The following is a 27,957-nucleotide window of genomic DNA, read 5'->3' as shown; positions in this document are numbered from 1 at the left end:
GTAAAGCAATGATGTGGTATAGTACAAATATTTTCATCAACAATCAATTTAATAATGTTCAAAACCAGACCATGTTGATGATTTTTTCTTCTAGATCTTAATCAAAAGTGTCAAAAAAATCTTATCTTTTTGACACTATCTTCTAGATCTACTCTAGATCTGTAAGATAGTGAGTAGAACTAAACAATCTAGATCTAGAAGATAGTGTCAAAAAGATCTTATAGCAGACGATCTAGTTCGAGAAGAACATCATAAAGCACTACATTCAAGAACTTCTGAGGACTGAGATTGTCACTCTTGATTTGCCAGAGGTGTTTGCCAACAAAAATCATATTTTGATCCTTATCTCACTCTAACTATACTTCTTTGTTCTTATTCTTCTGTTCAACACCCCAGGAATGGCATGTATTGCATTCTTGCAAGGTAAAGGTGCAACTAATGCTACAAAGTCAATTCCCAGTGCGTGCCATACGGACATCATTGAAACTTTATCCTTCTGCCACTCACATGTGACATTTCTGACAGGTTAAGCCCTTAATAGAGCAAATTTGACTGGTTAATCCAGCACGGTAACATCTTTTTTGTCTCTACGTTGGAAAGGTCGCAATGTTCCTTCAACTCTTAAGTATTCTTCTCATCTTTGCCTCCAACCTCAGCATGCTCATCATTGGCTTCTCCTAAACCATCATCCGCATGAGGAGGTGTCAAGTCTACCTGTCTCAACAGCACACACCCGCTTCGCCTGACCCGCAGATAGCCCTCGGGGACATTAATTATAGACCAGTCGGACTTGTTGAGAGGAAAGAGACAGTCAGACTGAAGCAAGGAGAGCGAATGACACGTAGAGAGCAGGGAGAGATAAATGCAGAGATGTTGTTACAGGAGCTGTCACATCCCAATCACCCAATCCTGCTGCACCGGAGGTCACACTGTGACTTCACGTGATCAGGTTTCTATAGTCTGTCACATTCGCGGTTGTTTGCAGGTGCTGTTTCAGGAGGAGCATTTCCTCCTAGCCATCATAAACAGCAGCAGCTTAGTCTGGCAGGACCTGTCTTAAAGGCCATAGGGTTGATGTTCCACAATGGATCACCAATTTATCCATTTTCAATGCCACTCGTTGGGGTTAGCTGGAGCCTATTCCAGATGATATTGGGCAAGAGGCAGGGTACAGCCTGGAATAGCGGCACCTGTAGACAAACAATGATTCACATTGACACCTTCAAAATTCAGTCTTCATCTAACCAAACATGAAGGAGGAAGCCTGAGTATCAAGAGAAATCCCTTACAAGCATAGGCAGAACATATGGACGCAGGAAAGCCTGTATCAAGATTTGAACCAGACCATCAGAACTTTGAGGCAACTTGTAACCACTACAGATCAAAGTATCAAAATTGGTTGCTAGAGACGCACAGGTCATTAGTATTACATGTTAGTATTGCACTTAACAGAATAAAACAAAGTCTAAGGACAAAAGCATAGATCTATGATAATTAGACATTTCTCTCCTAGAGATAAGACTGTGAACCACCACAGAGCAATCAAAGCAATCTGTCCAAACAAATGGCTCCTCTTGCACATTACCGTGCCAGATTAGACAACTCTCGGCCATTTGATTCCCCAGTGTCTCGACAGCTCCTCTTCCTAATGGACCGGGAGAGGGTGGGGGTGGTTGTGTGTGTGTGTGTGTTGGTGGAGGGTGGGGGGTTATTCACAAAACGCAAAACAGGGAGAGGTCAACGCGTCTGAAGGTTACCCCTGTCGGCAAATCTAAATAAATAACATTCAGGTGCGCTATTCTCTGTCAGCCCAGCGTCTTAATGATGCCAAGTTAACACATACTAAATAACAGTGTCTTCCCACGCGCTGACAGCTTCAGAAATAATTGACCAATGTGCTCCAAACTGAGACGCAGTAGGCAGAGAATTCAATCATGCACCTGACAGAACCTATTGAGCATGTCACCATGTTTTGCATTATACAAGAGCAATGTCAGGTCGGGGATGCGGCCTCCTGTGAGCTACCTGCGACTGCATCTCGGAGGCAGGCTAAATTACCTGGCTCTCCATAATATACTCTAGTTAACTAATTTCCTGACAGCGCGGCCTTATAAGAAAAGTCTCAGATAGACTTGCTGTCAAAACATGACAAAGTGTTTTTGTTTTGGTTTGTGTCCCCATGTTTTGCAGCCACTCATTCAAGCGCTCACATCCAATATCCTCCCTGAGTGCGGCAAATTCATCTCTAATTCCAGACGAAGACATACATACGGATGAAAATGAACAAAGGAGAAATACAACCTTATCACGCAGTGTGACATTTCATCCACAAGTTCCCATGCAAGGGAACATATAGCCGGAAGGGGTGTTGTTGTCCAATGTAACGCGGTTCTAAAGCCGACATAAACTCCCATTATGCTGCTGGCCTATGTACATTGACATGGCACACATACAGTATATGGTGTCCTGTCATTTACTTGTTGTACATGTGTAAATCTTTCACACTGTCAGGAAAGTGTTTTGTGGAACAAAAGCCTCACCTCGACAACAAGGTCACTGGGGTAACATAATCCCGTGACACACAAAGCCAAGTTTTACCTGCCAGTGATCGTCGGGAAAGATGACAATAGCATGGTGTTGACGTGACGACCGCCTTCACCACGCAGGAAGCACAATGCAGATCAGCAGTGTCCTAACACCACCCCCTGCTTTTGCCACTCTTGTCCCTTTGAGAGTCCACAAAGCTTTTCTTTCTCTTTTTGTAGTTGCCCCCATTCAGCCGGACGCCATGGCCTCTCATCGACTCGAAAATGACAGTAGGTGGAAACGCTAGCTTTCATTACACAAAGTATAAATAGTGTAATCTATCAGCCCTGTCAATCAGGATGATTGATTACAATATGTCACGGAGGAGAGTGACACATTAGAAAAGTTTGGTTAACAATGCCCGTAGCCGGAGCGGGGCGGCTGCCACCAGCCCAGTGATTAATGTGTTGTCAGCCTGTAATCCCACACCCACGCCTAATGAGGCAAGAATTTATCATTTTGGCGGAGTGGCAGATGTCAGGGAGAAAATAATCCAAGTGGCTGGAAACAATATCCCTTTTTCTCACTTTCTAGCCAGTGTTTGACATGTCTGACAAGCTCCAAAAAACACAAAGACGGCCAGTGGAGACACAAACTTTAGCGGATGGACGTTGGTAGAAGTTGCTGACAGAAGACTCCAACATCATTAACGATCAGCAGACAAAAACTGGTGGAAATGATTCCATTTAAACTGATCCAGTTTAACAAGGCAGAGGAAAATCTCTGCTATTAAGTATTTAAGTAATTAAAGGAAGTTGGGTGCAACACAATTTAATTTATTTCAACATGGTCTCTAAGGCGTAGTTGTTGGGATCGGGTGACCAGACATCCTATTTTGGCCAGGACAGTCCCATTTTTGAGCGTTGTGGCACATTTGACCAACCTCATTGTTTTGTCCTGATATTACAAAGGTCCTGTGACAACGTCACGTTTTTTAGCCGTGTATGCCAATCACACAGTTGTCGTAACGATTCACACGATAAACTCATTAAAAGGGAATTTAACTGTTAAATGTGTTCCTATTTACTTTCAAATTTCACGTTTGCATTGCCATTGACATCCACATCTAATTGGTAGCAGGCAATAGGCATTGACCGGAACTAGAACTACTTCCTGCTTTCACATCTAAGAATCATGGGAAATGTAGTCTTACTATCCACTGTGGTCATGATTTGCCGGCAAATGACGCAAGCTGAGCTTTCTAACGCTATGTTCCCGATGTTACAATGCATGAAGGGCACGTGGTAAACGGCACAGCCAGCTTTCAATACTTGTCGAGACAGAGCAAAAAAAGCTTGGATAATGCTAAGGGCATTGTCTTGTTTAGCACTGTTGAACTGTCAACCAAGATAGCATTTAGCATTAGCAATTAACACCACTATTGTGCTGCTATCAGATGACATTCTAACCACATTCATGCTAAATTGAAGTATTTGGTATGTCAACAGTGTGATCTATTTCCACCACCATTATGCCACAAAACCTGTTTCAATCTTTCACCATTTGCCTCGGATTGATGTCTGATCTTTTTCTCACATATTAGACAGCAAACATTGAACTACAGTAGTTATACCTGACCAAATGAACCATGCCAACGGGGAGAGCAAACTAGAGTTTCACTACGTATGCTAGAGTAAAAGTAAGCAAGTTTGTTTACTAACTACTAAATAGTACAGCAGCATCTGCATTCTATAAACAACAACAAGAGCTTTACTTGAATTTTCTGATAAGAATCTAAAGTAAAGCTGCTAAGGGAGGGTGTTCATGACAGTCAAGTTCAAAGTAGAGCGAGCGCTGAGCTGATTAACGTCAACAACATCTGAAAAGATGGCAACTGATGGAAAGTTTGGTTTAATGCTTAGGAAAGTGGCAAAGGAGAGGCATAAACATTAAAGCCAGCTGTCTCTCATTAGACTAGCAGCATCTTCCTGTCACTAAGGAGACCATCGGGGTGGATTAGCTCTGATCGGTCTGATAGGCTAACACGGGACGCTGTGGAATTTAATAGCTCAAAGCATCAATTGAATAGAGGCGTAAATGAAGACATGTCAAATTACAGACACAAGCCCAAAGATTGCTCTATAGTGGAACAGAACCATTAGAAACATTACAGGATTGGGTTGGGGAAATTCCCCAAACATTGAGAGCATTTTACCACGCACTAATGTTACTTAAGAGACAAGATTTGACCCATTTAATATTTGTTTCCCTTTATTTATCAATGAGTACTGCATTTCAATGATATAATTCAGGCTAATTTAAACAACACAAATTCAATTTGTTTTAATATTATTAAGATAAAGGTGTGCAAATAAAAAAATATCTTAATCAGAAAATTGGTTTTGATTTCAAATATGTGAGTACCTCAATCGAAACGAATCGTTCTACTTCAAAATGTATTGACGTAACGTATCGGATTGTCCTTTATTGGGGATATTTCTTTGAAGGAAATGCCACATTTAGTAGCCTACTGATAAGTTCATATTGTAAAATAACTAGAAACTCTTGCATCACACAGTCTCGAACGGATCTGTACCATATTGAATCGAAACATAATTCCACTGAATCAAAACAAATCGAATCGTTCCAATTTGAAATGAGCCATATTTGAAGCATATCGTTCCCCTTCAAATCATGTTTTATTGGAACAATGCACACATCTATTAATTAAGATTTTTTTAATTTCAACTGTTTTCCTTCACTTTTCTTTGCAATAATACGAATTATGGGAAAACAATATGATACTTGCAGGGGAAAAAAGCAGACAATGCCTTTAATCAATATTTTTCACAAATGTATAACTACCACTACTGCTACTCTCCTGCTTTTTTAATATTTTAACTTCCAGCCTGTTTAGGCAGCAAAAAAGGGTACCTTAATTTGTTGCTTCCAACTAGTAAAATACATTTTTGCTTCAAGACTATACTTAAACAACATTCCACTGATTAAACTACATGCTCAACAAAAATGATCATCAATCTGTTTTTGTTTCTTTTAATCGCAATGGTGCCTGAACAAATGATGCTGTTTTTACTTGTGTGTACATTCCAGTCAACTGTTTTCTTGCACTTTTCTTTGACGTCAGCAGAATGTTTCCCTGCGGAGAGAAAATGAAGCAAAAGGCTTTGCCAATCCCAACTTTGAACAGATATAGCACTTAACTAACCTTACATTTTTCAAATTAGAAAAATAAATCATGTAATCCGACAAATTTGGGATGGATATTAAAATTTTAAAAATAGGGGTATGTTTCATAATTGCCGGACAACCTTGGCCTATTTTCAGACAAGCTTTGGAGTGGACCACAACACACAAGAGACATCACAACAGCAGATACTTCACCACAGAGACGTTTCCTTTCGAAAGTGGATGTCAGCAGAAGGGGAGGAAAATTACTTAATGCAATGCAGCCACTTCAACGTCTCCTCAAAGTCCTTCGGAAAGCTTGTTTGTTTTTCTGCTCTGCGCCGAGCCAAAAAGGAATAGTTCATCTATCATTTTCGCTGGCGGGAGTTGCTCGTGACACGCGGGGTCATGCACCCCCGCGTCTGCAGCCTTTGAAGAGGAGCCATAAATCAATCTCGCCGCTATTACTTAAAATTAATTGTGCTTTAAAAAGTTTTACTGAGTGTTTATTATACGTGTGTGTGGATGATTTATGTGGACGGTGTGAGTCACTCCCTCTAATTGCTGTTGTTTTCCCTGCTTGTGACCCCTCTGTGACCTCCTGACGTGATGGTCCAAACATTGGCTTTATGGGAGAAGTTATGAAACAATTGCAAACACATTCACACACATGCACACTCTTCACCGAAAATAACCTGAGAGAATGAACATTGCAACGATTACTTGGATTTATCAAGCTCAACCATTCTACAAAGTACAAACTAAATACGTCCAAGCGATTGCTTGTGAGCATTTTCATTCATGTAGGTCATTGTATTCTCAGGGCATTGAATCGATCGCAAGCGGACTGTTCTGGTTGTCTTAGAAGACGTTGCGCCTCTCATCCGAGCAAGCTTCAGCAGTTCATGCCGAAAGACAAGCTTGGACAGCACAAGTCCAAGTGAGCTCTGAGTCCAAGTAATTATACACAGCTGTGTTGCTATGAAAGGCGATGGCATTAACAGATAACATTATGAAAGTATGTATGCTAAGGAAAGAGTGTAGAGGAACAAAGCAGACACTCTTGCTTCATAATAGGTAGATTTGAAAAAAAAAAAATCTTAAACAATAATTGTGAAAAAATTACTTATTAACTATTATGTTTTTATACATGTTTAATAATAAATGGCAGTGAGCTTTTGCAACAATCGAATATTCTACCTTGTCAAAAGAAATATTGACATGCTAACTTTGTCAGCCAGGGGAATCACACTCCAGCCATTGCATTTGTGTGTTGTTAGCATATCCAATTACACAAAATAAAAATACTGACCTACTAACTTTTTCATCTTGATCAACTTCAATCTATGCACTTTAACTTTGCAAAAAAGGTAATTATTCGATCAAATTTGATCATCAAAAAATGAAATTTAACTATTGTGTATATCTTAAAAAAGAAAAAAAACTAGGGATGTTCAATACCACATTTGTTCAGATGATACCAGTACCATTACTCAATTCTTGAATAGCCAGCCATACCAAATACTGATACCACTAGTATAAATAAAATAAGTAAAATAGCTTTTGCCACAATAGAAGAAAATACTTTAGTACTTTTATGCTAATCCCACTCAATACATTATATCTGTCTGTATAGGCATGTACACATTTTATTTCTATATTTTTTTTGTAATATCAATTTGTTACAACAGATGTTGGTAACACCTATTTATACAGCAATTATACAGCAATACTATTTAGTCAAAATTAAGGGTTAACATTTTTAGGACTTCTTACAAGAAACATTTTCCTTGATTTTTGTGCTGTGATTTCTACCAGGAAAATGAATGGTTTAACCCTGCTACCTTTGCTGACTGCTTCCAAGTGGTACAAATAATTTTGCTTCAATTGTGTCAAGATCTTGAGATGATACAAATTATCTATTGCTAGCAATGTTTGAATGGTCAAATCAAACTACTTATCAGTTCCTTAGCCAACTGTTTACTTAAATGAAGATAATCCGAAGATATCCTGTTAATGTATAAAAAAAAAAACTTTTTTTTTTCTTCCTCTTATTGTTTGCTTTGAGTTTTGATTTCTACTGCAGCTCATTTACCTTGCAAATTAGTGGGTTTACGTTGCCCTTTGATTGTTCTTTCCAAGAAGTAATATGATTTTTTTCCTTCATCTCCTGAGGACCATACAATTTAACAATATTGATAGAAACATTAGGAAAATAGCTGAAAGTACAGCTCTGTCCTTTCTCAGTCTACCGTGCACACCCTGGTTGAGAATATCATCAAACAAGGATGGTAACAAATCAGGCGTTTTTAAAGACTTGCCCTGGTGCACAGCTAAAGCCAGAGAGCAAATAAACTGGCTTTGAGGGTGATCTATTGGGTTACACTGAATTTCCTGAGAAGCATATTCTCTCCCTGAGGACACATTTGTTGAGTAAAATGATTTAGTAAAGGCACCAAAGGCACATTCACAAAGCGCTATATTACTTGCCGTTTGTTATGTTTGAGAACTTTGGAGAAGTCATAACTCTCGAGTAGCAGAGCTGGACGTGGCAATTGTACGTTTTACGGTGAAGCCACACAGCCAACCCGTAGCAAAATGCCTTTTTGTTCCCCCCCCCACTACATTGCAAAATAACCCACAACCATGTATCCCATAATGCACAATTATGAGTCTACAGCTGAGCAGTCAGTTGTAAATTTGGACAGACTTCCTTTCGTTCAAACTTAATATGAGCTGCTGTCTGTTGTAAAACAAGTTAGTGTCTACAGTAGAGAGGGGGAAAAAAGAAGAAATGAAACGATCTACTTTGAGGACTTTCCTGGCTCTGTCAATGTCGATTCCCGTGAAGAAGCGTTACCCTGTGAGCGCCATGCCTCGTGGGACCCGGGCGCTGGCTCAAACCACCCGCAAAGTCTGTTTTACATTATACGCAGAAGAAGGATGTCAGGAGGAAAAATGTGTGTTCATGCTAGGAAATCAAGTCAGGGAAAATTTAAGTGATGTCCAAGGAGAGTTTTAAACGCGCTGACGTCGACCTCGAGTTGTCTGTGACCTTATTTTACTCACAGTGAAACATTCGTCCAGGAGTCAACGTTCTAGTTTAGTATGCCGTGTGCTATTTTTTTCAACTGGGGGGTTATTTAGTGGCTTCTGAAAGCAGAATGCGCAGTCCATGTTTGAACAGACACGGCTGGTAGCAAGAGAGCGCGCCCCGGGCGCAGTGAGGTTGGAGGAACCAGGCCAAAAAGCACCACATGTATTTTCCAAACGCACAGTCCAAAGGGCTCTATGTGGTTTAACGCCATGACCTCTAAGCCCTCATCGGGAATTATCACATTATGGCATTCCAACACGCCCAATTTCCCAAAATACAGTTCAAGGCTTTTCCAGCCTGAGTCAGCTTAACGTTGTGGTTTTTGGAGAACATTTCAATTGTCCTCTATGGGTCTTCTTTTTTTATTTACATCGAGCATCATACATTTTTTTTAACGTCTGTTTATTGCTTGTCTGTCATTTTCACTCGAAGAAAAATAAAACATACCCTGACATGATTTGAAAGCCCATTTTAAGGAATTATATCCCAAAATGTTGATGGAAACATAAATTTTCTTGTCAAAGGTCTTGCCAAATGTTTCGAGGCTAGTTTGAGTTGGGGATAGAAAGTTGCACACTCTACTTGTAAAATTTCAATGGTCAGTTATTTACTGTGAGAGTAATGGCAATGAATAGTTTGAGTTATGAGGGACAAAAGAGAAGAATTTGAAGGATTACAATGTTTGCTTTCAGTTCCTTTGCAAGTACTGTCAGTACATTGTATAAGGAAAAATTACTGACTGACTGACTGACTAATTAACTAACAACCACCCACCAATAAATTACCTAACCAGCCAATCATTCAATCCAACCTAATAAACCAGCAGACGAAACAACCAACCCACAAACAAACCAATGTAACCCCAACCAACAAATTACTAAAACCCATTAACCAACCAACAAACAAAATAATCAACCATAAACTAATGATCAACCACTTCCAAACAACTAACAAACCGACTAACAAATAATCAACCAACACGCCAAAATAACTAATTAACCAACCAAATACCCAAACAATCAAGCAACCAACTAACCAACCATCAAACAACACATAGTGTAACCTCCTTCTTTGCACTCTATCAGTAGATTTTTACCTAGCAATTGTAGCTGTGTACAAGATCTTACAAAAAATCTATTCATAGATATACATAATTCAGTATACATCATTTAGTTCCATACTGTAAAAATCCCTTCATGGAAGTTTTGAAAAGTATGTGGAGTCACAAGCAGTCAAGTTTATAGCTACATGAGGCAATTAGAAGCCCCTCAGACGAGGATGAGAGGGTGCTTGTTTACAACTAAACAACCAAGTGCCATCACTTCCTGCCTTGCATGGACAAACCTTTTAAGTCACATCAGTACTGCTGGTGTAATTCTCTCTCTCAACACTTGCACCGCTTAACGCAATCCAGACAGCTAATTATGATCCTTTGTAACGAGGCAAATGTACAACCATGAGAAGCATCCCGTTTCAAGATGCACAAAAGCAAACAAGTATCTAATTATGCCATCGTCGGAGGCCGCTCCCCCGCTCGCTTGCTGTTAATTGGTCGCCGGCACCATTGGCAAGCTCACAAATCACGCCGATGATGTGGACAATGAGAGCTGGGAGGTACTCATGGCACATCGAGTCTGCGGAAAGTTGACACATCGCATCTCATCGAGCTCAAGACAAATGGTACGGAAAGGCTGCGCCCACGTTCCTCGGCCCAGACGGGGAGCGTGTCCGCACACTTACTGTAGACTCCGCTAATGAGGAACAGTGAGAACACCATTTCAAAAATATAGAAGTATATTCGGCACAGAAAGGAAAAAGTGGGAGTGCAGTGGGAAGTCGATGCGTCTTCATCAAAGCCGTAACCTTTTACTTTGCATAAGGAATAAATAATCAGATACAGCTTGTTCAAAGACGCTAAGACACAAAGACACACACGTCATGTCAGCTAGAATCAGTAATTATCTCTGCTTTCGTCTCCCAGCCAAACATTTCTCCCGCACTGACAAGCTATGTAAATAAAATCTCATAAAGTGACTCCAGCCTGCCAAAATCACTGTAGAGGTCCCTGGTTTCTCTTTATATAAAGTGGATGAACACAGTTTTCATTCCACTTTCTTCCATCTAGCAAACACGCCACACAGAGGTTAAATTATTTCTGTGTTTCATGAGATATCAAGAGGAAAGCGTAGCGACGCCAAAAGACGACGCCGTCCCCGCTGACTGTCTGAAAGGAAAATATTTCCCTTTCCCTGTGCACTTTTAAACCCCCGTGCTTCTGATTGGCCTACCCGCGATCCATTTTTTACCTCCCAGGCTCACCGGCAGAGCCCCTGAGACCTTTAGACGACAAAGCGCAGCTAAATATTTCATGACCTCACAATTACATGCGATCAAATCAAGGCGAGGCATGATCATTCGCACTGCATTATCAAAGAGGCAGAAGAGGGCAAGTCAGAGTGAAAGAGGGGGTTTGAAGTCAGTTTTATCCCCGGCTCTAATTAGTCTGTGTGGCCCAAAACAAGAGTGGGGGGTGGGGTGGCGGGGGGACGGGATAATTAAGCGATGGTGAGCGGCGTGTACGTGAGCTGTCACTCCAATCGCCAGCCATGTCACGCTCGCCGACACAAGCACGACCGGACAGCCGCCCGTCGTCTTTGATCTGGGCTCATGCATACGGAATCAGGTCAGCCCGTGGTCACTAAGTTACACACACACATTGCACACACATATACACACTCTCTAAGTGAGGGCACGGTAAGAGGACCTCTCTAATCGGACACCGACAGTCAAATGTTTAGGGAAAGAGAGAGAAGATGGGGAAGAGAACAATGGAGAAGAGGAGAAATGTCATGTAAAATGGAAGAAAAAAAAAACTAACAAACAGGAAATAGTCAAAACTTACAGCCTCCGACTTGGGTTTAACCACCTTCATGAAGGCTCCTCTCGCTTGGGCCTCTGTCACTTCTTTTCTGGTAACTTTCCTGGTATCCAGAAACTTCAGCTGCGGCAGCTTGTGCAGAACAAAATACCTGTGTGGGGGGAGCCCAAACAGTTAGACCTAAACTATCTTGCCTCATATATATATATATATATATATATATATATATATATATATATATATATATATATATATACAGTATATATATATAAATATATTAGGGGTGTCAATGAGTATTAGCGGTTCAGATAATGGATTGTTGGATAGATTATCAAATATTTTTGTAATTCATTATTCTATTGATTATTAAAAACATATTTTCCTAAATTACTGTTTTGTTTTAAGAATTGGTATTGTTTGGTGATAAAAAAAGTCATTAAATATAAATTAAGCAATATCACACAAGTGGGACTGATATACTCACCAACCTTATAATAATAAGTGTTTCCCTAGGTACATTTTAAATATCCTAAATACAGTACACACATTCTAAATATTGTTTTTCAAAATTTCTAAATGTTATTTTATTTGTATTATGTTTTCATAATATGCTTATTTTATTTTTCTTCATTCAATATTATACTCCTTGTATTCTTGTGAGAAAATTGTGGGAAATAGTGCAACACCATTGTAAACAACATAAATGCTATAATAATAAAAAAGGGGAAAAACGGTTAGGGCATATTGTAAGCAGCCTAATAATTTATCGTATATATTTTTTCAAATGTGTATTTTACTTAATTCAGTGCAAGGCTTTTCATACTAAGAAAATAGTAGAAACAGTGATACAAAATTGGAACCAAGTTCTATTTAAAAAAACACACATCCACAAAAGACGTGTTTACTGAAATATAACGATGATGCCGAATTAACACTAATGATGTTTCCTTGAAGGTAATAACCTTCAAAGGTGATGAGAAGAAGTCGGACGTATAAATAGCATGAAAGGAGACGCTTGCCCGTCTGCCAGAGCTGTCATTCTGGCAGCATCACAGCATCTCTCCCAGCTTTCAGACACACTCCATCTTTCATTGGGGCGGGGGATGAGGGAGTGGGGGAGAAACGTCAAAAGATAATGGTGGGAATACATAGATGACAACACATCCTTTCACAGGCTGGCAGAGAGAGAAGGAAGCAGTGTGTCAGGACCAAAAAAGGACACGTCGTGTGCAGCAACTAAGTGGAAGGTGAGGAAGGACGCAGGGTACAGGCATGGAGCGACATGATGGTGATTGGGATGAGGAGAGATGGCGAAGTTCATGTCAATGTTTCAATCATAAGGAGGCATTGCAGTGATTTTGAAGGGTTTTCTGGATTGTAGCCCGACTGGTCGGCCTTTGTAAGTTCCTTTTCAATTTGAGCCTAACTGACCTTGAAAAGGCAGAAAAGTTCGTAGGGAGGACAACTCTAGTAGTTTTCTTTATCTTTATACTCATTGTAACTTACAAAAGCTTTACAAATGAGTTGGTTGTGCATGTTACTGCAGTACCACAAATGGCCACTGGGGATGTGTGTGGCCAGCTAGAAACAAAAATGGTCAGTGATAAACAGGAGACGGTTTAACCACCCCGTTGACCACTGCAGCTGCAGCGGGGATGAATTGTACATTTCTATGTCATCGCACTAATTGGTGGATGGAGGGAACACACCAGGATCCTCCACTTGAGAGACCGCGAGCTCCCGAGGCACGGGCCTGGCTATTTATTGCCCAAGGCCCAGTGCTGTCATGACCTGCACACAGCCTAACCTTGTCAGACATGGAATCTGCATCACGCTCAAATTGATGTTTGACTATGTGACACATTATGAATATTACATTACACGAGCGTAGTCGCTGTCACTCAGACGCGAGCGGCTTTCCTCACCAGCTAAGATAAGCATGCGGGGCAGAAAAGTGAGCAGGGTAGGGAAAGTGAAAGGGAGACAAAAAAGGAGGTGAAATATTATTCAAGAAAGGCATTGGTGCTAAATGATTAATAGGTAACACAGAGTCAGAAACAAGCACTTAGGGCTAAAACAGACAAAAGAGAGTATGCTTTTCGCCTTTTATCACATTTCACGTAAAGGACCCTGACAAATGGTGGTCATATTGCATGGCTCGGGGCCCGGCTTGATGTTTAATGCATCGACTGCTGCGCTAAGGCAGGCTAGTAAACACTCATTTGTGGTGGGGAGTAGTCACACATGAAATCCATTTTGCAAACTGGAGTGTAGAGAGGGGCCGCGTGACAAAGCTTTTAGAACGATGTGGTCGGATCTACAGTTTGCTTGTGAAATGTTTGGAGGGAACAGGACATCATCAAATACGTGACTTACAAAAAGCTACATAACATGGGGGCGAAATAGCGTTGTGGCTTGACAAAGAACCTTTCACGGCCAAGTTCTTCTGAGGTTATTTGGGGTTATTTGTGACACGTTCACAAGTTCAAATTCTTTGCTACAACGTTTAAAGATGCTCACATTCCTTTATATAATGAATTAGCATTTAATCAGTTGTTAATTTGCCTAATCACAAACATATTGCAGTAACTAGCTAACCTCAAATGGATGCTACAGACATTGTCATCCATGCTAACATAACATGTTATCAATATCTAGCTCTTGAATTTAATTGTGCATGGGTTATATATTAATTATCAAAACATATCCTATCTCGCAAGAAATGTTTGTTACGTTTCAAGTGGATGTATCAAAAACATGAGAGTAGACATGATTGTACACGATTACAAATGATGTGTCATTATACTTACAGTATGTATTTATATGTCATCATATGTCCTGAATAATGATCATTTTCAAGGGCGGAAAAATGTGTACCAGTGCCACACATAAATCTGAAGCAGAGCAAAGCTAGCTAACATGCTTCTTCTAACGCAACTACAGAGGTGTTTGAGCAGGTCTACCACTATTATAGTCAAGGGAGGGTACACTCCTTTACAGAATATTGCTTTGAAGTGTTTCATTAAGTGTCATTTAGTGTCATTATATGTCTTGATATAATGTACCCACATCACACCTGTGTTTAAGCATCCACATATTACCTGATGAAAGGGTTCAACAGCCACATATTTTATTTACATTTCAGGTTTGTTTTTACTTAATTGCCATTCATTCACAAAAATTAGTCAGCATTCAGTGATTTTCATTAATATGTCACCATTTTTGTCTTTTGAAAAAAATCTTAATTTCTCAACCAATTAAAATAATTACAACATGAAAATATTGAACTCATTGAGAATATCCAGTAAACTATATGGAAACTCCAAGAAGTTTTTTTTTTTTTCAATAAGAACATTTCCAAATCTTTCCTAAGTCTCATTCAACAACATTTAAGTTCAAATTCACCTGCAATTTTACAGAAAGTGCATTATTTACATTTCAGGTCAAATTAAGAAATAAAGTATTGCTGGTATAAAAGAAGGTGTTATGTAAAGATATAAGAACTGACCTGTATCTCTGGTAGTCATCCTCATCTTTATCCAGGCTGACCAGCTGGTTGGGGCAGGCCTCATTGCCCAGCAAGCTGAGGTACTCCAGCGACGGGGTCGCGTCAGCCAAGTGCTCCAGCAGGGCCTCAATATCAGTCAGGTGTCAAAGGGCGGATGTCAAGGACCTAGCGCTGTTAATTACATTAGCATTTACTACCCGCAGCGCTGTTCTCGGCCCTGTCGGCCCACCAACACATCACTGTCATGCGTACGGCGGTGCTCAAAGGAGCTAGTCACCAGCTTTGTGCGACACAGGGCCAATTTAAGGTGCAGGCTTTGGCTGGCGTATAGCAGTGACACAATTTGGCTGCTTTTCTCTTCATCTCTTTCATTTCCTAGGTGGCCGGCTGCAGAATAGTGACAACATGATGGATGCCCTGTGGTTCAAACAGTCCGTGCTTCCCAGAGCTGCGCCGTGGAAAACTTTTTGCCAATCGTGGAAAAAAACAAACAGCCCCTAAAGCAGGCACATTCATCACTAATACATTCACTTGGAAAATTGAGCCCCGAAAGTGTCAAAATACAACGCCGCTAATGCTGCGCTCGAGCTATAAAATGGCAGCGCGCCACGACAGGATGTACATAATTGGCCTATTAGCATGTGCCCGCCACTTCACTACCCAAGTCGGCACACGGTCCCAGACGCCCCACATTTTAATGTTGACTCTGGAAGTGAGTGCATGTGCGTTAATGTATGTGAGAGGGTGAGCCTCCGGTGGGGTCTGAGGAAGACGAGTGAAAAGAGGACGCGTTGCCGAACCGGTTAGGAAACCGAAAAAGGTTGTTAAATGATCATTAATAGCTTGTATTGTCTCGAAACCTCGACTTCTCCTTTACCATGAAAACTCAGGGTACATTTACATCACAATTTGGTAAAAATGGGAACAGATAAAAATGGAACGCTACAGTGCTATGTTCTGTCTACAAATTAAAAATGTTTTTTTTTTTAAATCATATCACACTATTGACTAAAATAATCATGATTATCATTATGAAGATATAAAAAATGTAAAATAATAAATTACATGCCTCAAGTCTGATTTTGAATACAGAAAAATATAAAAGCAGCCCAGTGCACTTTTTGACACGTTGATCCACCCGCCCCCCATAACCCCCCCCCCCCCAATCTATCGCATTCCCCGCATACAGTACAGTATAATTATCTTGAATTACCCTGTTGTTGCTGCCCCATGTTCGAGTTGTGTACATGTAAATGTGGATAAATGTAAATGGATTACTTGAAAATACAGTGCGTCACAAATGTATTAGACCAACACCCAATGTAAGAGTCCTGCCACAGTTGCCCTAAATGAAAAGCATAAATCAGCCTTTATGTTTTTGTATTGGTTAAGACACTAATAGAAGCTCTATGCAAAAGGACATTTTCATTCTAAATATTAGTTGTGTAGTTGTAGTTTGAATTTACAGATGCACTGTTTTAAAAAATGGGGGGGTTAGTAAGGCAAAATCATTATTTGTGGATTAATATGTCAATGTATTTACTTGAATTTGAGAAAAAGAGTTTTAGTGGTTGAATGTTAGCCTTGATTCATTTTACACTCAGTCAGCTAAAATGTTGGTATATAGAGTTGAATTAATTTTGAAATTCCTAATTCCAGTTCAAAACCCTCACTTAAAGTGAAAGAGTCTCCATTAAAGCACTTCATAATGTAAATGGTTCCTGAGACACATAAATGGCGGTGGTGATCTAATAAATGTGTTCAAAACTCTATGTGGCAATTGAGACAAACCCAAAAAAATACATCTAATAGGTATTTGAAGCAGCAGTGTAGCATACATTTAAAGTGTACTAAGACTGAAGCACAAATTATTATTTCAAAGAGTTTTCACTATAACAACAAAACCAAACACGAAAAATAATCTCATTATTTGGTTCAACACTATTCTATTTGATTGTACTGTATGTTGTGGTTGACTTGAAATCTGACTCCACTAGAGGTCCCTGTGGCTCAGAAACAGCCCCTCAATGGAGCTCCTCCACACTCAAGCACCCTGCAAAGCCATTAAAAGCGTTTCCTCAAGACAACAAAACAAAGAACCAATGATGACGTCTGCATTTTTTTACAGCGCCATTAAGGAGGAGCGCATTTCCTTGAAAGGATATTTTGTTCTTATTGAGCATCAAGGTGTGCAGGTTAGGTAACCTGGGCAACCGGAGGTCATTCCCAAGCAGATTGTTGTCGATGACCAGCTCTTCCAGCTCAGTAAACGTTTTGAGGCCTGCCAGGGACCTGCAACGATAAGGCCAGAGGAAAAGACGGGTTATGGTCGGAGATAAATATTTCACATGCTGAAAGAGTTTATGTCCGGGCCTGTCAGTGCAGAGGGGGGTGAATGACAAGAATTAGTGGCGCTGAGCTCCCCCTGGCATGGCGAGGCATCCTTCAGAGGCTGGCAGGATGAGGGATGGGGGTCACTTGTGAGTAGCCAGGATTCAAAACAAAAGGCTTCAGAAATGCGGCGGGCAGGATGAATTTGTCAATGTCTTGTGCCTTGAGGCGCCCAGTTTTGCCTGACCCCAACCCTCCATTCCCAAGACAAATCACTCTGTCACAGTTCACCTTCACTCCCCAGACACAAATTTAACTTGTCATCCATCATTTTCACACAGGAAGCGGAACACTCTCGCCATTGCACATGGAATGGAAGGAAGGCAAACTTTTCTCTTCAGAGGCTTCAAAACCTTAAAGAGACAGTGCATGTTTTCCTCTGACCGGGGCAACCCCCACCCTCACGCGCTAATTCATTCACACAGCCTTATCATAAAAATGATGAAGGGTGGTGTCAGGATTAATATTAGGACCGTGCAAAGTTCAAGCTGTAAAAGGAGCACAATGGCAGTGTGTGCTGTCCAATCCTTCAACACTGCGTGGACGTGTCCTAGGTGACTTTATTGGCATTTAAATCAAACACAGGCATGCAACCTCTCAATAGATTTTGCCATCTAAAGAGCATTCCTAATGGCATTTTTATTAATCAAGTACATCAATAACCGCAGTCATGGAAGCTCCCGCTTTATAAAAGTACATCTATGTTCTCTGACAGCATCGCATAGCTTACTCAAAAGCACGACGACTTCTAAACAGATGCAGCGCTAACAAATTCTGACTTGCGTCAATATGAGAACTTTATCGTGACAATCTGCAAATGGAAGGCAGGAAGCAGTACACTGTGTGTAACATTCATCACGGAAAAGAAAGCAACACATTGGCAAAGCGAGGATTTGAATAAATATTCAATATTCAATTCCACTCAGGACTATTAAAATGTTGACTTATTAAATGGATTGACTTCACTCATGTGAACAACTCTATAATGAGGACATATCCCACTGGACACCCTCCATATTATTAATTTCACTGTATGTTATCATCACAGCATTTATTATGTTCATGTAAACCCACCTTAAGAGTGATATCACATTTGAAGATGGAAAAGGTACATTTAATGAAAAATATGAGCAAAAAAATTTAATTAAATACAACCAACTGAAAGTTTGAATTAAATTCATTGTTGGACTTTTAATTATATTTTTAAAAATGTCATTCCCTCATGGGATTTATTTAAGAAAACATATTAAAACAGTAATGTGAGAAGACAGACATAGTCACTGTCCAATAAAAGCTGTATGTCCAAATTTTCATTGGTTTTTAATTTCCGCTAAAACACAACAAAAACTAAATGTGTTTGTCCTTCAGATAAGAACTCAAACTTACAATTTGGAGATACATTATTTTTATTGAAGAGTGACAATATTGTTGTTAAAAATACAATTACCATTTCTGGAGAGTTATTTGCCTTCCACAAAAAATGAATGCATTACAAGAATGCAAAATAAACATTTCAAGGCTGAAATTGTGTGTGTGTGGATTCAAAGCATTATTCATCATTGTGTGAACAAAGTGTGCAACACTGCCACCTCTGGCCTGGCTGACCTATGCATACTGAACTGCAATGACTAATATTTTACATACACTATACGGCAATAAATTAAAAAGATTTTTCCAAGTTATAATATGTGAAAACTATGGAGGAGATCAATTTGTTGGCTCATGTAGCAAAACACGAAAAGTGAACACTCCAAATTAAGCTGAAGAAAAATAAAATACAGTAGGCATGCCACTGAATATTTTGATTCCAACATAAATCCAGTTAAGATGCCCTCCTTTCTATTCTGGACAGACTTGACCTCACACACAAAATGGTTTCAACATTGAACTACAAAGCAAAAAAAAAAAAAAAAAAAACAGCAACAATTGCAAGCATCTCACACGGGAATGAACAAATCAGCAAGTCGCTGCTGACTTCCAGTGAGGCAGACTGATGCCTCGTTTCAAACGGCATCTATACACTTTTGCACACAAACAGACACACACTTAAAAACACACATCGGCGACTGACAGCACCTATAGCTGGTATTGCTGTTGGCTGACAAGCTCTTATCGCTTCTGACTAACACATGAGGAAGATGGATGTGCACGCTGATCTGCTTTTTTTATGCTATATGGTGATGCTCAGCAAGACTATGAACCGAGGACCAGTCACAATATCAATCATACAGCACCTTGCGATTAGTACATAAATAAAAGAACAATACTATTGTGTCGAAAAAAGGTCAAATGAGTTTCATTAGAAAAATATAACTCAATAATGTAATTTAAAAAACATCAATAGGCCAATAAATAGAAATAAAAAAACAAACGGTTACTTACACTTTGCATTGTTTGTGTTCAAATATCAGTTGTTTAAACTAGGACAAATATGCAGTTGTCATTATGTTACCATTAGCATTAAGCAACCAATGTTTAATTTGACAGTAAATTTCAACTGGGAGTGGCAGTAAAAAGATTAAAGTCTCTTTTTTGAATAATTGTTCACTATTTGCATTTGCAAGTCAAAGCAAAAAAAAAAAAGCTCATAAGTCAGGTAACTCGTACCTCAAGGCACCACTGTATTTGTCTTTTTTAATGTCATGCAATAATTTAGGGCAATTACACAGTCAATATTGTACATTCTCACTCATGTTATTTCCATTATTGACAAATCAATAGGTTCAACTTTTTACAATTAACATACAGTATAAAGGCTATATATTTTTTTTAATGCGCAAGGACTGGCTGTAGAAGCAGCTAGCAAATAGCGCCAGCAGTTAGAGAACAAATGAACACAATAAAAGTGTGTTTAAATAACAATTCTGGAACACTAATTTGTGTTGCAAACAGCTACTTAACTTGATTCTAAAGAGCTACCTGAGTGCTATTGCTAACAGGCATCGTAACACAACATGAGGTATTACAAGGGTTTTTATGTGGTGTAAAAACAATGAAAATGATAGTAAATAAAAATAAATATATATCCATCCATTTTCTTAATCGCTTGTCCTCACAAGGGTCGCGGGGGGCGCTTGAGCCTATCCCAGCTGGCTTCGGGCAGTAGGCAGGGTGCACCCTGAACTGGTTGCCAGCCAATCGCAGGGAACACAGACGAACAACCATCCACACTCACAATCACACCTATAGAAATTTTGGAGTATACAAGTAACCTGTCACGCATGTCTTTAGGAATTTGGAAGGAAACCCACGCAAGCACAGGGAGAACATGCAAACTCCACCCAGGAAGGCCGAAGGCTGGACTCAATCTAACGTCCTCTGCACTGGGAGGCGGACATGCTAACTAGTCAGCCACCGTGGCGCCCCCCAAAAAATATATATATAATGAATCAGAATTACTATTGTCACCAGTTGTAATTTTAGGCACACTAAAATGGAATTTAAATGTCCAAAATATAATCTAATATAACAAATTGTATTTCATTACAATTATAATTATTATTATTAATTATTATTATAATACAATTACAATTGTATTATTTTTCTACCTTTGGTCAATTTAGTGCAGTTTTTCGAGGCAGAACTGAAATATGACGTTTGAATTTTACAGAACAGTGCAGGTACTGTATGTGACTTGACATACACTTCTCAAAAACATGCAATTAATCTGCAAGTGTAATTGGTGTCAATGTGTAGTTTGGCACCGCATTGGATAAACATGATTTTGTTTGCCACTCCCTAACTTTTGCCACCTGTAAATGCATGTGTGCGTGTGTTTGTGTGAGGCTGCTGCAATCCTGTGGGTTATGTTATTAGCTGCTTGGTTAAAGGGAGCCGCATGACACAGGAGGGAGCCTTATTAATTGTTGTTTTCATGTCACCGCCGCTGCGTGCACTGGCTGATTTAATCAGTTAAATTCACAGCCAGGGGAGCGAGCAGCCACTGAGTCCCATCCAGCATTAACTACAGCGCAGAGATTGAAGCACTAGAACGCTTGCCAGCTTTCTCTGTGCATTTCCCATTGGTGCTTTCATTATAATAATTTTTCTCCCTTACTTGTTGTAGCTTGGAAACAGTGCAAAGTTCCCGTGTAGCATTAAAAAGTAGTCAAATTAGCTTTTCTTGCTGTTAACAAAACTAATGAGCGGAATTGTCTTGAGCCCCTAATCTTATAGACCTTAATTAAAAGGCACAACAGAGACAATATGGGAGCTACTAATATATGATCCCAACGCAATATCGTTATTGACAGTGATTTATAATGTTATTTTATGATGGCAACACAAAACTACACCACATGTTCAGGCTGCTCAGTACAATATGGCTAAATGGCATAAATATTTCTATATTGCTAATTGTGGGTCCAGACAATCTCTGGTCACATATAGACAAACAATCATTCACACAAACAAAATATTACAACCCATTATTACTATACAGTTAAATACCTCTCAAAACTATATTTTATCTTTTGATACAGCTCTTGTATTGGACCTCCCTGGCTTGGTGGCTAATTAATGAAGACCCAGAGTAATAATAATGATAGTATTCATTGAATATGCTAAGTAATTGGATTTATGATATGTGTAGTTCAGAGTGCTGTTATTGCTTTTTGCCTTTAACGAGGTAAGGTGATGAATCATTCTCTTGTTAAGGTAATTATCATCCGCCCGACTATCACAGCTAATCCGTTACGCTAACAACCACCACTTTGCACGTGTAACTCAGCCTCATACATCACATGTGCACCGTGTGCATAATCCTCTACTGAAGGTGCACCCACAACAACAATAGAAATATTCATCCGTAACAAAGTGTCAGCGCGGCGGCAGGATGAAGATGATGATGATAAAGTAGACAAGGACAGTGGAGCCATCGAGCGACCGATCGATTGGACGGATGCTAACGCAGACATAGTGATTGATAAACCACTGCTGACAAGCGAGCCAAGAAAACCCTCGACCGTTATTGGCTGAAATGTCAGTCACGGCTGCCAATGTTGCGCTTCGTGCGGCGTCATGTCATATATCCTCAGGCGCGGCGGTGGAAAAAATGGCGGGAGGCAGCTTTGGCTCATTTACATGCTTGAACCTGACTTTTTTCTCATGCCTGCTGCCAAAATGAATCATACATGACCTTTTTGGGGAAGGCTACATCAAGATGTAGCACATGTTCGATTTCACAGTGCCCATTAAAGCTGTCATTTTACAATGTCACTATTCTGGTTGAAAAGTACCAAGAGTGACGTGCACTCTTCGTCCTGAAGTTTTGTACGCCACAGTCTCCACTTTCCTGTAAGCTAACGTTAGTTTACCCTGTTGTGGTGCCTTAATTCTGGCATGCTAGTATTATACACCAGTCTCTGTTTTGCTGCAGTGGCCCCATTTTTCCCCGCCTATTGTTTATTGTTTAAAATGGGATCCCCATTAGTTTTCACCTTGGTAAAACTTTTCTTCCTGGGTTCCCTCACAGAAACTACAAATTTGAGATAATTCTTTACAAAATCAGAATCAACATAATCAACATCATTTACCTAAACATTCTCAAATAAAATAAACCTAAAGTTTCTTCTTGAATAAATGTATAACGTAAATGCAAACAAATGTAGCGTAAATGTAATAAAATTAATGTGATGCGTCCCTATTTATTTGATTAAAAGCTAGGAAGGTCAAGTCAAGAGCTCAGATAACAACCAATCACAGCACACGTGCTTTCTGGGTTTGGTCATGTGACATTCACAAGTTGAGCCCTTAGGCACTGTTTGCTGTCAGCTTGAAATGACAAAAACAAACAAACATGCTAACATTAGCTTTCCACATTATGCTATTGCTATTAACGCAGCAGTATTTTACTCCCTTCTCCTCCATTGCCATGTTTGTTAGCTTGTCTTATTTTGCCTGATGCGTTCAGTGCAGTGTGGAAAACAAGCCATTTCAATCCAAGATATTACACAACAGGTTTCAAAAACAGTGCTAAAAGGCCAATATGTTGCAGAAATGCAATGAAACATTAGCTCCAAAGAGAGGCCACTACTGAAGACCGACTGAAAACCGAGGTCCCGTTCAGACGGCAACAGATAAACGTTTGATGAATTGACCAATAGCGGTGCCACCATGGCCTTCATATGTGCATAATGGCCTATTTAAAGCGCACTTCAGATTGCCTGCCAGGATAAGGTAGCGTAATGAATGGGGAGACCGGCGTGGACTTGGGCAAGGCAGAATGCGGCGGCCTTTCATAAACTTAATAAAGAGTTGAATGTGGGCAGGAAGAGTGGAGAGCAATTCAGTCTGAAATAGTGAAGAAATATTCAGATGGGTAGACACACTTGCAATATTTTTTTATTTTTACACTGCACTTCTTTAAATTTCTTGGAAATGCATAATTAGAAAGTGCATTTGCATTGCAGTTTTTTTTTTTAAATTTACATTACAAATATGCCTACATATTTAACATAACACAGAGCTTGAAAGTTTTCCAGTAGTTTTGTAAATCAATGCCGTCATTTGAGGTGCAACTTTGTGGGATAAACCTGAAGCAAGGGTTTTTAATAAACAAAGATATGATAATATAACATATGAACAACTGATTTTCCTTTCATAAAATAAACACATTTGATTGTGTATTATACTTTTAACCTCATAGACTACTCCTGGCTGATGTACACTGTAAAGTAAGTTAATTCATTTCCGGTGTCGGTTCTGTTTAGCGAGTAGATTTCCTCTCCACTTTTTAATTTGCCTTCAATTTTGCAGTTGGATGTTCTCTACCTTAACATGGTTTCAGACAGACTTCTGTTAAAAGTGGACTCAAACACATCACCCACTTAATTCCTATGTTAAATGTGCTAGCCGTGTCAATCTTAGGTTAGCTTAGCCTTAGCATGATTTCTCAGTCTTTTCTCATCATCCCTTGGCGAGAATGATACTTGTCAGAAATGTAGCTTATTTGCTGCCATTAAAATCAAGATTTTTGCATCAATATATATACCAAGACTGATGGCTATGTCTTCATACTAAAACCCACAACAAACATACACATAAACATGAAAATGTACCAAAAATACAGCATCAAAAGCACTTTTTTCGGATTAACCAAAGCAAATGACATCTATAAAGCTAATGAATTCAAGGCAACCCCTCAAACCTTCCCAAAAAGCATCCCTGCTGCCACCTCCACACAGATCCAGTCAGGTCTCTTCCCGCCGGCCTTTTACGCCTCTCCATGCACGCATCCCTGACGGCGACGGCAAATTAGATGCGCCAATATCAGACACCCAACTCCCTCCCGCCACACAGCTCACACTTTCTCACCCGTAGACTTCTCAGCGTAGCACTCCTCCTTCATTGCAGTGCCAGGCCTCAGGTGGCAGTCATTTAAAGATCACACATCCAGGACATCACCCCTCCTTGTGAATGCGTGTCAATTCACACATGGGAAGAGGATTACACGTCTTTTTCTTACTGTAGGCAGCTGCAAATGACTATTAATGGCAATGCAAATCATTAAGAGTACATAAGGCGCCGGCAGCCATTCTCTTTATGTGGCTTTACTCTTAATCGGCTCTGACTATTGCGCCGTGCTCGCTCCTGATAGCCAAAAATGCATAAAGACACAGCTGTCAATTGGAAGCGGCATGTCGGATTGAACTTTGCACGAGGTTGCATCATTTGCAAAAACAAAATATGTCTCCCGCCGAGTGAATTCAAGCGGGGAGAAATCTGTGAAATATAACTTGAAAAGTTCTTTGTTGACGAGCATGTTGAGGAATTTGGCCGTTCGTTGCCTCACGTCGTTGAGTTATTATGTGGATATATATGGCAGCTGAGTAGAACTGTTTAAACAAACTACACTGTTCTGATCTGGATTGGGATCGTACTTTACATTTTATGCAAAATTGATGCGCGGCTGTGATGTCTTTATTTGCCCGATCGGCTCTGCAAAATAAGACTTACATGTTATAGTTGTATGTTTCTCAGCGTTTTTTTTTTTTTTTTTTAAAGAATATTTGTTTTTGGGGGGTGGGTTTCCTATAAATTTCAATTGTCGTCAATGATACTTGGATGTTGGGCCGGGCCAGTCCCTATCCCCCGTGAATGGCGGCGATTGACTGTAGAGTAAATCTAACATTTTTTAATTAGTTATATTACTTTATTGTCTGATCAAATCAGGCATTGGCTATCGTTCTTCTAAAAACTCGCTGATCGCTGATTGGTTGTAAAATCCTGATTTTTTAAAGCCTAAAAGAAACGTACGGAATGTGACACACTATTACAAATGTGAAATGCAAAAATTTAATTTTTCAGTATATTTTTTAACAAAATATAAAATTATTTTACAAAATTAAAACCCATTTCAAATTTATAAAATTCTACAAAATTTAAAGTATGTGGTTTTATAATAAAATATAGAAAAAATGGGAAAAAAATTGCTAATTTGATCATTTATATATATATATATATATATATTTTTTTTTTCATTTTCCAAAATAAAAATGCGAATTTTTACCAACTCAACCAAATGTGCACATTTGAAAACAAATCTACATAATTGACAAAACTTGATATTAAAAAAAATTACATACCAATACAGAAACAGACAACCACCCCTAAAAACTGGTCAAGGTCAACATTTTTTTTTAAACTTACAAAATAGAACTGAAAGGAAATGAATTTATTGTCATTGCACATGCACGCACACGTACAGAGCAATGAAATTCACTTGAAAGTTACAACTGGTCCAACCAGAACGAGGAAGCCTGTCAGGTCGCCAAACGGTGCCCTGATTATGTGAACCACTTTCAGAAACTCAAATGAAGAGAAACTAATGCAAAGCATTGCTACAGTTAAAAAGTGTGTAGCCAAACAACCAGCAACAAAAGCTTTCATAATGCTAGGGATGCTAACAATGAGCAATTCTATTGGCCTACAGAAGTGGCCTTCAAATTAGGTACTTTTGCGTTACACTATGGCTCCCCCATTCACTTTGCATTGGTAATGAGCGACCACACACATCCCATTTTGAAAATGTGTTTTCAATCTTGTTAGTTTAAACACCCTATAAAGACAGTGTTGAATTGCTAACAATGAACGTGTGTGTTTGACTGATATGAACCCTGCACTGTCTGAATGATAGGCCCCGTGGATCTCCCTGCTGAGTGTGTGAGGTTAATATTCTCTCTCTATGTCATTAGCGCTGATGGAGGTGCAGAGAGTGCAGTGAATCAGATGGGATGCTGTCAATCCACACACACACATACACACACGCACGGAGCGAAAGCCAGGGCCAGAACAAATCAGAGCCGCTGTACTGAGGTCAACATCACCTGGCCTCGGGTTTCTCCAATCCCCATCTTAATAACAACCCCGGGATCAAGCCTGGCCCTGGGATAAGAACTTGACAGACATTCTTGTCAGGTTCAACCTCATAAGGCTTGCTTGACCCTGCGTCGACCCTGGAAGTGCCGACGATGACGCGGCAGAGAGTAGGCGGGACAAAACAGAAGGTCTGCCCCGGCTTTCCCGCCAATGAAACGCTCACAAAGGTGGAGATCTCTGTTAAAAGTTTGCCAAATGACAGCCACTTGCTGTGCACAATACTCGGCAGATATGAGCCTCTCTTGATCACTCACAGCACGCCCATGTGCATCGTCAACGACTGTATCGAAAGACTAGTTGTATATCCACATGATAAACGCCTTCCTGTCTAGGGGAATCAATTCATTGCTGGTGTCTTGGTCTGCAAGGATGTCAATGCGGCACAAACAAGCACTCAAGTATGTCGGAAAGACCAAGCTCACAGCCTGATAACACTTTTTGACAGTGCATAAACAGCACTTCTGCAGGTTGTAGTCAAGTAGTAGACATCATTTTACATTAGTTGCTTTTAACTACACTATTACACAGTTGACCAAACTCATTAATCAATTAGGTAGCATGTAAAGAAAACCATCATGGCTTGCATATGACATTTTATATGTTAATGTAGGATTATAAGAAGAATGGTCATTTTAAAGAGAAAAAGAAAGTCAAAATAATATAAGAATATAGATGAAATCTAATGAGAAAAGTCTGAATTTTATGAAAATAAAATTGAAATATATAAAAAAAAAAGATTGATTCTGTCGTAAAAAGTCCTGATTTAACAAGAACAAACATTATTTATGGAACTAGAGTTAGAAATTAGAATACTGCAAGATTACAATTATAATGGTACAAGTCATTGTCCTGCAGTAATAAATTGTTTATTTTATGATAATAAAATCAAAAAGTAGTGATTTTTAAAATAAAGTCATAATTGATGTAAATGAAAAATGTGAATAAAGCCTCAATAAGAATAAAAAATTAGGCCGTAGTATTAAACAAAAGTTA

The 27,957-nt window shown here is 39.5% G+C and overlaps 1 protein-coding gene across 1 annotated transcript in view; it reads right to left on the bottom strand.

Annotated features, from left to right (window-relative positions):
• The window catches only part of lrmda (leucine rich melanocyte differentiation associated), a 279,576-nt gene that overhangs the window by 83,265 nt on the left and 168,354 nt on the right, over positions 1 to 27,957 (bottom strand). The window contains exons 3-5 of the mRNA XM_077582111.1: positions 17,361 to 17,487; positions 15,196 to 15,335; positions 11,712 to 11,838 (exon numbers count right to left, since the gene is read on the bottom strand). Coding sequence (XP_077438237.1) covers positions 11,712 to 11,838; positions 15,196 to 15,335; positions 17,361 to 17,487 — 394 coding nt within the window. The remainder of the gene's footprint in view (positions 1 to 11,711; positions 11,839 to 15,195; positions 15,336 to 17,360; positions 17,488 to 27,957) is intronic.

Source organism: Vanacampus margaritifer, chromosome 12 (assembly GCF_051991255.1).
Source record: "Vanacampus margaritifer isolate UIUO_Vmar chromosome 12, RoL_Vmar_1.0, whole genome shotgun sequence".
Lineage (NCBI taxonomy): Eukaryota > Metazoa > Chordata > Actinopteri > Syngnathiformes > Syngnathidae > Vanacampus > Vanacampus margaritifer.
This window is presented reverse-complemented; position numbering and strand designations above follow the sequence as displayed.